The sequence below is a fragment of the Oncorhynchus keta genome, chromosome 14, assembly GCF_023373465.1.
Source record: "Oncorhynchus keta strain PuntledgeMale-10-30-2019 chromosome 14, Oket_V2, whole genome shotgun sequence".
Classification (NCBI taxonomy): domain Eukaryota; kingdom Metazoa; phylum Chordata; class Actinopteri; order Salmoniformes; family Salmonidae; genus Oncorhynchus; species Oncorhynchus keta.
In genome coordinates, this window is record NC_068434.1 from 45,705,299 (window position 1) to 45,720,359 (window position 15,061).

Below are 15,061 nucleotides of genomic sequence, written 5' to 3' on the forward strand. Positions count from 1 at the left end.
AGTTAACTGTATTTAACAGTTTCATTATGTTACTTCCTTGATGTCATTTCATGTGATCTACATACTCTCCCTTTTTATTTCTAAACCCTCATGTTGTAGAGCAAAATCGAGCGTTGAGAAGTCTGTTATCTGACTTCAAGTCATCTGGCTCCAGGCGTCATGTTTCTCTCCGATCCGTTTGGCCTCAGAGCGTGTTAGAATGTCTGTTCTGTATTAATGGGCTGTAAAACAGCTTTCAGCAGTGCAGTCTCCCAACTCTGGAACTCCCCCTCTCTCCTTGTCAGAACCTCACAATCGATACGCATTTTCCACACTAAAGACACACCTCTCCATACAGGCTTAGCTGATTATCTGTTGTCTTAGCTTTTACTCTCTGTCTAATTCACTTCCCTGGTTAACCTTGTTTAGTGCTCTCCATTGTTTTATTCTGTCCTAATGTCTAATGGTTAGTGTACTTTGAATATACAGTGCATTCAGAATGTATTCACTTTTTTCACATTTTGTTACGTTACAGCCTTATTCTAAAATTGATTAAATAATTTTAAAAAATCATCAATCTACAGACAATACCCCATAATGACAAAGTGAAAACAGGTTTTTTTTAAAAATGAAACAAAAACAGAAATACCTTATTTACACAAGTATTCAGTATTCAGACCCTTTGCTATGAGACTCGAAATTGAGCTCAGGTGCATCCTGTTTCCATTGATCATCCTTGAGATGTTTTTACAACTTGATTGGAGTCCATCTGTGGTATATTCAATCACTTGATTTGGAAAGGCACACACCTGTCTATATAAGGTCCCACAGTTGACAGTGCATGTCAGAGCAAGAACCAAGCCATGAGATCGAAGGAATTGTCCGTAGAGCTCCGAGACAGTATTGTGTCCAGGCACAGAAAAACAAACAATTTAATACATTTTAGAATAAGGCTGGAATGTAACAAAATGTGGGAAAAGTCAAGGAGTCTGAATACTTTCCGAATGCACTGTACTTCCTTATTTTAATGTGTGATTGTATTGCTTTTTATCATGCTGATTTTCTTGTGTATTTAAAGTGACTTTGGGTGTCTTGAAAAGCACTTAAAATAAAATGATTATTAGTATTATTATGATTGAAGAATATAACACTCTACGCGTCACCCCTGTAAGAATCGTTGGTCCACATTGTAAACCTGGTCAGGCCCAGGCCAGGGTGAGCGAGTCAGGTGTCTCCACATATCTCTACCTTCCGATTACTTGCACCATGTGTAAACTAACCTGTTACTTTCTGCACGTGTGTCTACTTCTAACGATATTGTCTCTCCACCATTCTGTCTCTCTCTGTCTTCTCGCTCGCTCTGTATCTCTCTGTATCTCTCTGTATCTCTCTGTATCTCTCTCTCTTTTCTTTCCCCTCTTTGTATTTGGAGATAATGATTTCCATATGTTTTAATAATATCAAGCTAATGCAAATCCAGTGAGATGCACTGAATGGTTGAATAGAGAAAATCTGTAGATGAGCTTCTGGTAAGTGTCTCCATATGTCCAGCCAGTGTGCTGTGTGCAGCTATTTTTGCTGGGCCTGGGGCTAAGGGGACAGGGCAGCATGTGGAGGTGAGAGTGAGCTGCTGCCTTTTCCGCAGGCTGATAATAAAGCATAGATAATAACAGAGACAGGCGGGATTACTAAACCAGACACTTGCACTTGGCCATCCCCTGTCTCTCCACTGTCTTTTTTGTTGTTTTCTTTTGTCAGTCCCTCGTCATTCTCTCCTCTGTCTCTCCTCTTCCTCTGGATGGGGTTGAAATGAATTCCCCCTGTCTCTTCTCTCCTCCACAAAGGAAACCTGGGGAGTCAGAGGGTTTTGTGTTCAAGAATGCTTTTAGCTCATTTATTTTTCATGTACAACTAAATCAACACATTTAAGCCTTAACTTCAACTGTCATGATCCCTGTCACCAGAGGTGTTTGTGATGGACATAACCCCAGCACGTCCAACGCTGTCTAAACTCAGCAGTTAATCTCTCTCCAACATAATTTAATATCAGGCTACTCACAAGACACCTTCACTATGCTATTTTCCAAAGGGTCCTATCTAGGGCTGTGGCGGTCAAAATGTTGTCAGCGGGTGATTGTCAAGCAAATAACTGTCAGTCTCACGGTAATTAACAGTAATTAACATAAACACATTTAGCATCTCCTGGCCTCCACACAATCAACTGATGCATACCTTTGGAACATTTTAAAAAGTCTAATAAATCCATGCAATATAGCCTAGACCTTCCCAATAAATTCATGATTTATTTTAGACAGGTCTAAAAAAGCATGACATGAAGAAAATGTAGTCTACTTCAGAAGAACAGAATAGCATACTCAGAGTTGTCCTTATGTTAGGTCCTGATGTGGCTATGCCAAATGGCAGTGGGCTACACTAGTTCATTTAGCAGACAAGATTTGCTTCGAATTCCGTGGCATTATTTTATAGTATGAAGAATAAAATTGAACAAAGCTGAATAAAATAGAAAGGATCTTTTCTACAAATGATTTGAGGGAGTGCACACATGTGGCTATTCTGTGTTGAGCAGTTAACAAAGAAACAGGTCTTCGTAAAGGCTTAATTTAGAGTTATTAATGTACCTTTAGTTGTTCTACAAACGTTGGGCTATATGTTAAGACATTGTAAGGCTGCATGATGTGCCTCTAATGATGATTTGAAAAAGTTGCTTGAGCTCTGCTTTGTTTTTTTTTTGCGCGGGCTGTACACACACCGTCAGTAAATTGACAACCCCTTCATAATGCCAAGAATATCACGTCGGAATACCCTTTTCTTCTCCCTGAGTGCTGCACGCTCCATCACGTGATCAGGTCTTTCTCACGGGCTAAAAGTGAAGACACACACAATCGGGATGCAACTGCGCACGTCCTTATCCAATTCGAGGTTCATGTTGAAAATATTGGAAAAACTGTCCACGTTTACTTTTCGTCACAAAAAAATATGAGTAGGCCGAACGAACATGAAAAGCACTAGCCTATGTGAATCTGCAATCCCACATAGTGCAAAGGTCAACCTATTCTATTCTGTGTAAGAGAAAAAATATTCCGAACATAGCTTGAGACAGTTGTGCGATGCGATAGATCCCAAATTAATACAATCACTAGCATCCCAAAAACTTTTTTACACAATGTGGCTGACTCAACAGATCAGAACGTTTAGCTTAAAATATTGATAAACTATTAGGCAATTTCTTCACGTTATAAGCAGAGCAAAGCGCACATGGCAGTAGGCTATGAGCGCGAATGTTCCATTAGCAGAAAACACTGTTATCAAAAGGGACCGCAAATGCAATTATGCATAGTCCTCATTTGGACCAATCTTCCAAGAGTCCTTAAACATTAAAACACAATTTATAATACGATCACATTTTCACATATGTTACAAACAGACATAATGCACTAACATAATGACCAGATAAATACTCTTAACAGTCTAAAAGGATAGATTGATTCCTTCATCTACCATAGTCCCACACAACCTTCCAATGTATTATATTTAAATGGCTCTAAAGTATTGTTTGAATGTATATATTGAAAGGTTTCTGATAAATTATTCAAATTTTTTTATGCTCTAAATTGAAATGTAATGTTTTTATTATAAAGGTGCCTTTTTATATTGAAAATTATCTTCCCCAAAATTGAAACACACATGCTGCTTATGTATGCCAGTTAGGCTACACACCCCTTGTAAAGCGTACTAATGTGATTCATTTTAAGAAGTTATTTGGCCACTTTAGTTGTGATACAAACCTAATGAAACTTATAGGCCTATGGGCTAGGCTACATTATGGGTGCAACTATGATTTGAAAAAGTCCCCCAAAAAAGGCATTGTTTCTTATGCTGGGCATCATTCTCAAGTGATAATATATAATTCACAAGTGATAGGCTAATATTGTCACCCATCAGACTATTCTTCATTTCATCTTGTCTTTACATACACTAAATAATATATGTCTTATAATTTGTTTTGATTTGATATGGACCATTATTATCAGAGTCAGCAGGAAAAAAAACATGTCATCTATGCACTTAAATAGCGAATGGAGGACGCTTTTCACCATGGTTTATCTTCATGCCAGCCAGGTAGGCTATACTCCTGTTGTAAATAAACAATGTTCTTAATATTAGGAAAGTTGAGTAATAAATATAGTAGGCCTAGCCTATGGAAAGCTGATCCTCCTATTTTTAGTAGAGGCCATTACTCTGTTTTCCCGTGCAATTGCATAGCCTATTGAAATGTTGCGCAACATGAGCTCATGGGCTCTCATGAAGTGTTTAATTAGATTTTCAAAATACATTTGCATTGATGTCAGAGTGATTAGAGGGACAATAGAGTGCTGAGTACCAGGCAGTTAGCATGTTTGGTAGGCTACTAATGACCATCACCAGCATAAGAGCTTGGAGAAGCCTAATTACCATGAATTGTATTTCCTTCATGACTCGTGACTGCCAGTGTGGTGGTAATACGATCACCGCACAGCCCTAGTCTTATCGGTCCCTGTCCCTGTTGAATGGGGCTGACTTGGTTAGTTTGGAATTTATGTTCTGTTTCCCCAAAAGGACTTATCCTACCATTAATCACCGGTGGATTTATATCTGGTTGTTATATTTAGTTTGTCCCCTGCTAAAACATTTGGCAGGCCTGGTCCAAAAGGAGTATACATGTACCCACAGTTTGTGGTACAACTTCTGTAAGAGACAGAGTATCCACTGTGACTATAGGAATGGGTGACTGGCCTTGCCTTCACTCTTCTCTGTGAGCCTCTGGGATGCTGTTGGAAAAGTGATGAGGAAAATCACATCCATATGTCATAACTCAGACAGGCAGGCAGGCAGAGAAACAGTCAGACAGACAGACAGAAATACAAAAACACAGACAGGCATTGGCATATGGCCCACAGAGCACCTACAGAAACACAGAGAGAGAGAGAGAGAAAGAGCTCAGCTCTGACCAGAGAGTGGAAACTCCACACGTGGAAACATTACTCAGATAGGGATTCCAGTGACTCCTTTGAAACAAATGTGTGGTTGATGAACCCGTTTTCTCCTTAATCTTAATTTTCCTCAACATTGCGTCTTCCTGTTTTGCAGGGTCCTCCTGGTCCCCATGGAAACCCTGGTCGCCCGGGACCCCCTGGACTCAAGGTATGTATTTATTAGATTGGGCCAATATTAGAGGGACAATATAGAGACTGATATAAGTGATAGTGTATGGGTGAGAATGAATAGCTTCTCTCTTTCGGGTTCTCACCATGCTCTAAAATTGTCTGGAGTGCTTGGTAATGTACAGCCTCCAAAATAATTGGCACCCTTGATAAAGATGAGCAAAAACAACGGTATAAAATAAATAATACAATATATATATTGTATGCTAAAATAAAAGGGGGAAATTATATTATTTTATACTAATACATAAAATATTTTGTTTAACAGGAAATATATATATATATAAAACATGTTTTTATTAAGATGGTCAAAATGATTATCCGGCACCCTCCCATTGCGACTTGTTAAACAAAATGTTTTTCTCTTAGCAATTGTATAGTATAAAAGAAGATATTACAATTTTTGGGGAGCATACAATACAGCTCAGCATTTGTATTTAAGCAATAAGTCACGTGAGGCAGTGCTCTATTACATATTTCACACAATTTTAATCTTCCACTAGAAGATATAGTGCGGACAAAAATATGGTTGGTCATGTTGCTACAGACGCAAACCAGTCATTAATTATTTTTTACATACAGATGAAGTCGGAAGTTTACATACACCTTAGCCAAATACATTTAAACTCGGTTTTTCACAATTCCTGACATTTAATCCTAGTAAAAATACCCTGTCTTTTCATCACATTCCCAGTGGGTCAGAGGTTTACATACACTCAATTTGTATTTGGTAGCATTGCCTTTAAATTGTTTAACTTGGGTCAAACATTTCGGGTAGCATTCCACAAGCTTCCCACAATAAGTTGGGCAAATTTTGGCCCATTCCTCCTGACAGAGCTGATGTAACTGAGTCAGGTTTGTAGGCCTTGCTCGCACACACTTTTTCAGTTCTGCCCACACATTTTCTATAGGATTGAGGTCAGGGCTTTGTGATGGCCACTCCAATACCTTGACTTTGTTGTCCTTAAGCCATTTTGCCACAACTTTGGAAGTATGCTTGGGGTCATTGTCCATTTGGAAGACCGATTTGCCACCAAGCTTTCACTGAAGTCTTGAGATGTTGCTTCAATATATCCACATCATTTTCCTCTTTCCTGATGCCATCTATTTTGTGAAGTGCACCAGTCCCTCCTGCAGCAAAGCACCCCCACAACATGATGCTGCCACTCCTGTGCTTCATGGTTGGGATGGTGTTCTTTGGCTTGCAGCCCCCCACCTTTTTCCTCCAAACATAACGATGTTCATTATGGCCAAACAGTTCTATTTTTGTTTCATCAGACCAGAGGACATTTCTACAAAAAGTACGATTTTGGTCCCCATGTCCAGTTGCAAACCGTAGTTTGGCTTTTTTTATGGCGGTTTTGGAGCAGTGGCTTCTTCCTTGCTGAGTGGCTTTTCAGGTTATGTCGATTTAGGACTCGTTTTACTGTGGATATAGATACATTGGTACCTGTTTCCTCCAGCATCTTCACAAGGTCCTTAGCTGTTGTTCTGGGATTGATTTGCACCAAAGTACGTTCATCTCTAGGAGACATAACGTGTCTCCTTCCTGAGCGGTATGACAGCTGCGTGGTCCCACGGTGTTTATGCTTACGTACTATTGTTTGTACAGATGAACGTGGTACCTTCAGGCTTTTGGAAATTGCTCCCAAGGATGAACCAGACTTGTGGAGGGCTACAATTTGTTTTCTGAGGTCTTGGCTGATTTCTTTGTTTTTTTCCCATGATGTCAAGCAAAGAGGAACTGAGTTTGAAGGTAGGCATTGAAATACATCCACAGGTACACCTCCAATTGACTCAAATGATATCAATTAGCCTATCAGAAGCTTCTAAAGCCATGACATCATTTTATGGAATTTTCCAAGCTGTTTAAAGGCACAGTCAAATTAGTGTATGTAAACTTCTGACCCACTGGAATTGTGATACATTGAATTATACGTGAAATAAACTGTCTGTAAACAATTGTTTGGAAAAATGACTTGTGTCTTGCACAAAGTAGATGTCCTAACCGACTTGCCAAAACTATAGTTTGTTAACAAGAAATTTGTGGAGTGGTTGAAAAACGAGTTTTAATGACTCCAACCTTAGTGTATGTAAACTTCCGACTTCAACTGTAGGTGCTATGCAAAAGGACTGGTCACAGATCGAACAATTAGGTTTAGTAATAAAAATCTTTGGACTGGTCGTCCGTTCTATACAAAACAGTTGCGATGCAGGCTGGATAAAGTTCTTATCACTTGCGCTAGCCAACTTCAGCTAACTCAGTCATGTCATACATTGAACCTGGAATGACCGTACACTAGCTGCATTTCTGTTTGTTTGAGATTTTCTTTCTATTGGCATTTACTTGGATATTTCCAAGATAATGACGTTGATGTGTGATTTCGATATTAACCCTGGCTGTACCAAACTAAATGCTAGGCTGGAAGCAAGGGTAAATAATGTGCAAGTTGAGATAAATACAAGAGACTCTTTGGACAGCAACATGAACATGATATTCTTATGGAGGCACAGTGATCATTTTCAGATGGAACTGCTAGCAGACAAACTGTAGGTGTGTCTGTGATGGCCAATACTGCACGGCTTGGAACGCTGCTCGTCCAAGCAGCATCCAGGATCCAAACAACCAGTTTTATAATATTGTTTGCTCATTTTTATCAAGGGTGCAAATACATTCGGAGGTTACTGTACTTGAATGACTGTACTGTACTTGAATGTCCCTGGCATGTATAGCTAATGTATAGTTAATGTACAGATAGTGTATATATTGTTCAAATTCACTACATGTACACCCAGATCAGTCATAAAACATAGCCTACTGTTTCACACTCTCTGAATCATTGATGGATGGATAACTGCGAGACTGTTGACTGCGTCTTTTATGAATTCACAAGTAATAAGTTACTAAACTAGAATGGAAACATTTTCATGTTAGTGTTCCATACTTACTCCTCATGGGAACATTCAATTTCAACTGGTATTTTTTCCACTCCATGTTCACAATAGTAAAAAGTAATCGATACCAGCCTTTGACTGGAGCCCATGTTCATACTACCATAACGCTTATTTATGTGTTAGAATGGAAGAAGAGAAAGCGAGGGAGAAGGAGAGAGAGCGACACAGAGAGATAGAAAGACAGTTAGAGAAAGTGTGAGAGCGAGAAGAACATAGAGAAAGAGAGAGGCCGAGAGAGAGAGAGAGAGAGAGAGAGAGAGAGAGAGAGATAGGGAGAGGGAGATGTACATTGTTACATCATGTCAATATTGAATTGAATTGAAATTGATTTGCGAGAGAAAGAGAGTGAGAGAGGGAGAGAGAGAGGGATAGAGAGAGAGAGAGAGAGAGAGAGAGAGAGAGAGAGAGAGAGAGAGAGAGAGAGAGAGAGAGAGAGAGAGAGGATATAGCGAGTAGTAGTTGAGCTGGCGCGTTACCAAAGGTAGTCCATCTCACTTTGACCTACTGTATATACACGCAACTTTTGAAAGATGGAAAAAGCTAATTTGTGTGCAACCCCTGTGCCTTTTGACACAACCCCAGTGCAATTACCCAGTATGTGGTCTTGTCCTCTTAGAACTGTGCCCGTGACACTTCTGATATAGACAGTGAGCGGGAGAAAGCTGACTTTTGTGGAGTTTAAGGCAAACAATTAAATAACTTATTTTTTTATTTACAATGTGCCCTCAAGTGTAAATAAACTGCTTCACTTGTTTTAAATTTCCTCTCCGATAAAAGAGAGTGATGGACAGTGAAATCCTACAATGTTCCCGAGTGTAGATGTTGGCACCAGTTACAACCTCCTTTCCCCATTCGTGTCCAGGTGAGGCTGGTCTGAGGGACATTTAAAGAAAGACCTTGGCAGTGTCCCAAATGGCACCCTATTACCTATACATAGTGCACGAATTTTGACCAGGGCTCACATGGCTCTGGTCAAAAGTAGTGCACTACAAGGATAATAGAGTGCTGTTTGGGACACTGCCAAGGTCTTTTCATGCCAAGTTGGGGCTCATATGAAAATGTATAATTTAATGGTGCAATGAAGGTGATAATGGAGAAGCTTATATTTCCACCATCAATGACCCTGTGGAATAATTGTATTATTTTATGTCCGTTTAAGCCTTTTCACAGTTTTAGAACCAACAGGAGCGTGACTGTTACCTGGAGTACCTGCTGAAATAGGCCTGGTGCATTCAGAGGTGGAGATGTAAAATCGCTCCCGAATCTTTTTTTTTATTGTAGGCACACAGGAGAAAGTCGTTAACTGCAGGAGAGCATTCGTAAAAGTTACTCACATACAGTGTTTGTTCAGAAGCCCAGTGTTTGTAAAATAATTTTACTTTTGATCCAATTCCTTTGAACAAACACAGATTTTACAGCTGGTTGCAAATGTTTCTGTGTTAATCCTTGAATGGCTCCATTAACATGTGTTGACGGTTGTTTTCCTTTCCACCTGACTTGACCAGTAAAAACTCTGGGCCCAACTTATAAATTAAAGGTCATCACGAGGGCCACTACAAGGGTCCTGACTTTATATGTGATTGAGGCCATAGATGAATAGTGTCCGACGTCTTTATGGTACACTAGTAAGATTTAAAAGTAAGCCCTTCCCAGTTCCCTGGAGTACAGCAGCAGTCAGACCACATCCCACTGCTGCCTGAAAAAGACAAGGAATGTGCCTGGTCACTCCCAATGGCTTTTCAGAGGCTTTGCTGTAAACTGAAATATTAATGGACTCTGTCTTGTGTAAACACAACTGCTACTATTGTGTGCGAACCCATTCCCTCCCTTACACTGCATGCAAGCATGTACTGTAATGTTTCCACCTTTGTGTGATTAAACAGCATAGCTCTGCAGAGAATGTGTAAATGCACCATTACGTCAAGCTATTGCGTGCGTGTACCGGATCACTAACGTTGGCAGGGAGTACCGTAGGCCTTCATGTCAACTTTAGCGCCTGAGTTCTGCATGTCATGGTAGAGAACATGTAAATAAAGCCATTATATTTAGACCTAACACTGACTCATAACATTGAGTAGGCTCTTTAAGTCTAAGTATGAGGGAGAAATCAACATCCGGGCTTTGCCGAAGCAGCTTGCACCAAAACGTATCAGCAATTAATATTATTGAGGGGAAGTTTCCGTCCTGAACCTTCTTTAAATATTTCAGAAATCTACATCTGTTCGTTATTTGGAGACTAAGACGTCATGGGAATCAGCGGAATCTGTCTAAACTAAACCGTTTGTTTTTTGCTCTCTCTGTCTCTGTGTGTGTGTGTGTGTGTTCAAGGGACGAAAAGGAGACCCTGGCCTTTCACCTGGCAGAGCACCAAAAGGAGAAAGAGTGAGCATCTTGTGTTTCGTGTTTCACTGTGTCGTTCTATGAAAAGGAGAGTGTAACATCGGATAAAGTAATAATACCGGATAATGTCATAATTCAATAATGTAATAAGTTATCTGTTACAGAGAATGTTTGCTTCGGTCATAGAGAGTTACTCGAGAAAATGGAAACACGCTTTGCAATAACCCAATTCTTTCAATTGTCCGATATGACTTACTGTGTTATCTGTCTTAGCTGGCATTCAGCAACTAAAGTAGCAGAGACATGTTCCATGACATCACTGGTTTTACATGTATTCACTACTTTACAATTAGCCTGAGAATGAAGAGTATATACTGTATAAATCATTATTATCTTTATAGGGAGACCGTGGTGCTTCAGGACCCCCTGGACTGACTGGTCAAGTTAGCAGAAAGGTAGGAAACCACTTTACCCGTAACCCTGCCACACATGATACTGTATGAATCAGATTCTTCGAATGAGTACAGAGGACCACATTGAAGTGCACTAAATCCTACGCTACACCCCAACCCTGCCTGCCCATTCCTAAATCCCTATGAGCAGTGTTCAACAGGAATTTCTCAGAAAGGACTGTTTAGGAGGACCCGAAGCCAAGAGCATTTTTCTCACGGGATGTTTCTTCTCTTGTTTGGAGAGGAGCCTAACATTGTGCAGGCGTAGTAGTACTGTACATTAGTGCACCTGTGTTCAGACCGACTCTTCTTCAGGCTCACACTGTGGAATAGCTGGAATATACTAGCTGGGTTGTGACCTCATCGTCAATCCTTCCAACACGATGAGGGTGATTGAGGAGAGTCTTTTTTGGGCGGGAATCAGTGGGAATCACACGCAGTGTAAAATAAATGATGTAATTCCCTCTCTTTGACAATTGTCCTCAATACTCAGTAGTGTTCTGCTGAAATCTTAATGGCATTTTGTTATAGAGCTTGAGTTCTTTTTCATGTACTGTCTCAACTCAATTTACACACATCCCATTGCTAGTGTACAGAGACGTATGTGCTCATCCATAAGTCATTGTCTTAAGATGCACTTCTGCGGACTTCACTCCAGTCCTGCCCTTGCCCTGGGCCTGTAATACAGCTTAATCACTTACCATGGGAGACTATTACACACACTCAGGTGGGAAGAAGGAAATCTGCTCCGTGCCCACGTACACATACTCATCATGCATTGACAGGCATGCACGCAGGCACGTGCATGAGCAGATACGCACACACATGCAACCACACGCATAGACATGCGCACACACACACACACATGCACTGGGAAACACGCAGACACACACACGCACACACACACACACAGTTTATTCCATGTTAGGGATACAGATATTTGTTGACTAATGGAAAACATAATTAGCTGTATGGATTTTCACAAGACTCAACACAAAACTTTACTTTAAACATCATTGCAAAAAATATTACATTCAAGTTACCTGATTGCCGTACAGCAAACACATGTTATTCATTACCAGAAAATACAATAAAAGCTGGTGGAAAAAGACTTGGACTCTCCTAAATTACTGCTGGCAGGCAGTGATTCATGGTTATTCCACACATGGTCCACTGCCAGAGGGAGAAGAAATCTGTGAATGCAGGAAGAAACAGTAACTCTGAGTACAGTACAGCCAGGGGAACTTTAGGCCTCGAACCAACTGGTGCTGACCTGGGTTCAAATAGTATTTGTTTTCATTCAGATACTTTGAGCCTATGGTTGAGTCTACCTGAAGTGACAGAAGACTGTACTATTTAACTTGAGGGCTGATCCGGGTGCTAATTTAAAAGTTATCACCGGCGCCATAATGATCTGTTAAGCAACACACACAATATTCATGTAGTCTGTTTTGGACACATTTGTACGAGAGCAGTAAAAGTCTAAACCTGGCATAACAACAATCTGTTACGTAGTAGGACAAGCTGACGGTGAAAGACCATCTGGTCTAGGCTACAGTCAAGGTTGTTTCATTCACTCTAAAATAGACTCCGATCTGAATAGGGAAGAAGGGGGTCTCTTTCAGCTCTCTTTGTTGTTGCGTTCTAAATGGCTCCCTATTCCCTATTGCACTACTTTCTGAATGCCACCCTATTCCCTGTTGCACTACTTTTGACCAGAGCCTACATAGGGAATAGAGTGCCATTTGGAATGCAGCCTGTATGATGTGAGTAATGGAAAGAGGAGTTTATGGGAAAATAGCCGTTCCTTTTTTTCCATTAAAGAGGTGACTGACAGTTACTATGTATGTTTTAAATTGCATCATTGCTGGAACATAAAACGATAGTTTGTAAAGCAATGACAATCTCACACTTTACATTTGTTGCAGTTAAATGGTGCATTTGTTACCTAAACATCTAGTCCCCCCCCCCCCCTTGAAGTTGTACCCCATGCCCTTGTCCCTGGCAGAGCCTCTCCCTCGGTGGGAAACGTGTAAAAGATGTAATGGGCGAAGTTACCCTGCAGTCAGGGTTGTCTGACAAATCAGAAGAGGCAGTCAGGCGGTGGGGAAACTGACACACTATGTAGAGCATCTGGACGGTGTTGGAGCTGCGTGTGTGTGTGTGTGTGTGCTCGCTCACATGGGTCTGGTCCTGGCCGACCCTGCCCTTTCCACAGCCAGCCCAGCCGTGATGGCATTGGCACGGTGGAATTATTTTTATTCGATACTAGGTATTTTTTCTACTAGACTTTCCTCTCGTATTCCAGACTATACGTAGGTGATGATCTGACACATTGGGTGGCTGGGCCTTGGTTAGGTTTCCTATTTCTTCAGGAGATGTTGATTTGTGCAAAATTACATTTTCTAATTATCCCTCTCACAGTCAATATTGAATAGTGGGGATGAAGGAGTTGAGAATATGAAACCAGTTTCTCATTTAAAATACATACATCCAATGGAAAGAATATTTTCTGTCTGCTAAAGTTATTTTACTACTTCATACAAGGGGGGTTATACAATACCTTACTGTGTCATAAGTATGATCTTTGCAAAAAATCATTTGCATTCTGCCTTGAAATTATAAAAATTCCAATGTATACCAACAGATGCAAAACTGGGCAAATGTTTGTAATCGGACCATGGATTACACATCCGCTAGTCTAATAAATAACTCATCTTGAATGAGAGAGTACCAATATTCCTCTCTGGAGCTGTGAGCCATGGCTATGTGCACGGGACTGCACATTCAGACACATGCTCACACACTGCTCCTCTGTCTCTCTGGCATGGACTCTCAGATCAGAGACTGCAGCATTTCCCTCCTTTTACTATACTCAGCTGTATGTCGCTGGCTCTGGAGCTCAGACGCATTCTTCCCCCCTTCCCTTGTCCATGGTTGTGCAGTGGCTCAGCCATGACTTTTTACTCTGCTCCAGGGGGCTGGGTAGTGACGCTTTTATAGAACAGATTTCCAGAGTCCCAAATGGCATCCTATTCCCTTTATAGTGCACTACTTTTGAGCTGGGCCTGTAGGGTACTAGTCAAAAGTAGTGCACTATAAAGGGAATGTAGTAGGGTGCCATTTGGGACACAGACGAGGTCTGCTGAGGCTGGGAAATTGTCATCTCTGTCTTCAAGTGCTGGCTGATTGGTTGCAGGGATTATTTGTACAATTTTTTTTTTTAAGAATAATAATCTGTTGGGCCTTCTGTTTAGAATCACCCGTTGAAGACAGCGACTGGGCTTCATAGACGTATCTCAACATCTCTGTATGTAAACTGTGTGTCACACCTGCTCCTGCAACGCCCTCTACTGCTATTCCTGTGTCTACTTGACCTGCCGCCTTCCCCAGTGCTCTTTCCCTCTCTCTGTGTGTGTGTGTGTGTGATTGTGTGGGTGGAGACAGGTGTGCTGGAGTCAGAGCAGATCCCCACCAGCTGCAATCTGTTCCATAATCAAGACCTCTACTAAACTAATACTCAGCCCTGCCACTTCCCGGCTGCCAGACCGTAATCTCTGCTCAATCAGTCTACGTTTCTAGCCGTTTGTTACTATGCAGATCCTGTTATCCTGTTGTGCCTGTTTTCCTTGCCTGATGCTACAGTACTGCTGTTTTCCACTCCGCTACAGTACTGCCCGCTCTGACTCTTGTCCCTGTCTCCAGTCCCATGTCTTGTCATCCTGCTACTCTGTCCTGGATTCTCCTCCAGACCTGCTTACTCTGCCTCAACCCCTCTCGCTCCAGCCTCAGCCTCCGCACCTGGTTTCCAGCAACCCACCCGAGCTTCCCGTGACCTGCTCTCCATCTTCCCCCTGTGTTTCAATAAATACCTTGGTTACGTTATCCCAGTCTCCTCGTCTGAGTCTGCTCTTAGGTTCCCCTGTTCCACTCCGCGTAACACTGTGGGACTTGGCAATATGTGCTTTGGTGTTTGGTGTATTTGTCTCTATGGTGGTGTTGGCATGCAGTGGTTTACTCAGTGTGGCTGCTGCTGCTGAAAGGCATGCTAATTAGCAGGAGCCTGCAGTGACAGCCACAGGCACACATTCACTCACACATAAACACATAACA

The 15,061-nt window shown here is 41.3% G+C and overlaps 1 protein-coding gene across 1 annotated transcript in view; it reads left to right on the forward strand.

Moving 5' to 3' along the window:
- LOC118393514 (collagen alpha-1(XXVII) chain B) overlaps nucleotides 1–15,061 on the forward strand; it is a 135,963-nt gene that overhangs the window by 34,109 nt on the left and 86,793 nt on the right. Inside the window, exons 5-7 of the mRNA XM_052461826.1 lie at nucleotides 5,128–5,181; nucleotides 10,485–10,538; nucleotides 10,898–10,951. Coding sequence (XP_052317786.1) covers nucleotides 5,128–5,181; nucleotides 10,485–10,538; nucleotides 10,898–10,951 — 162 coding nt within the window. The remainder of the gene's footprint in view (nucleotides 1–5,127; nucleotides 5,182–10,484; nucleotides 10,539–10,897; nucleotides 10,952–15,061) is intronic.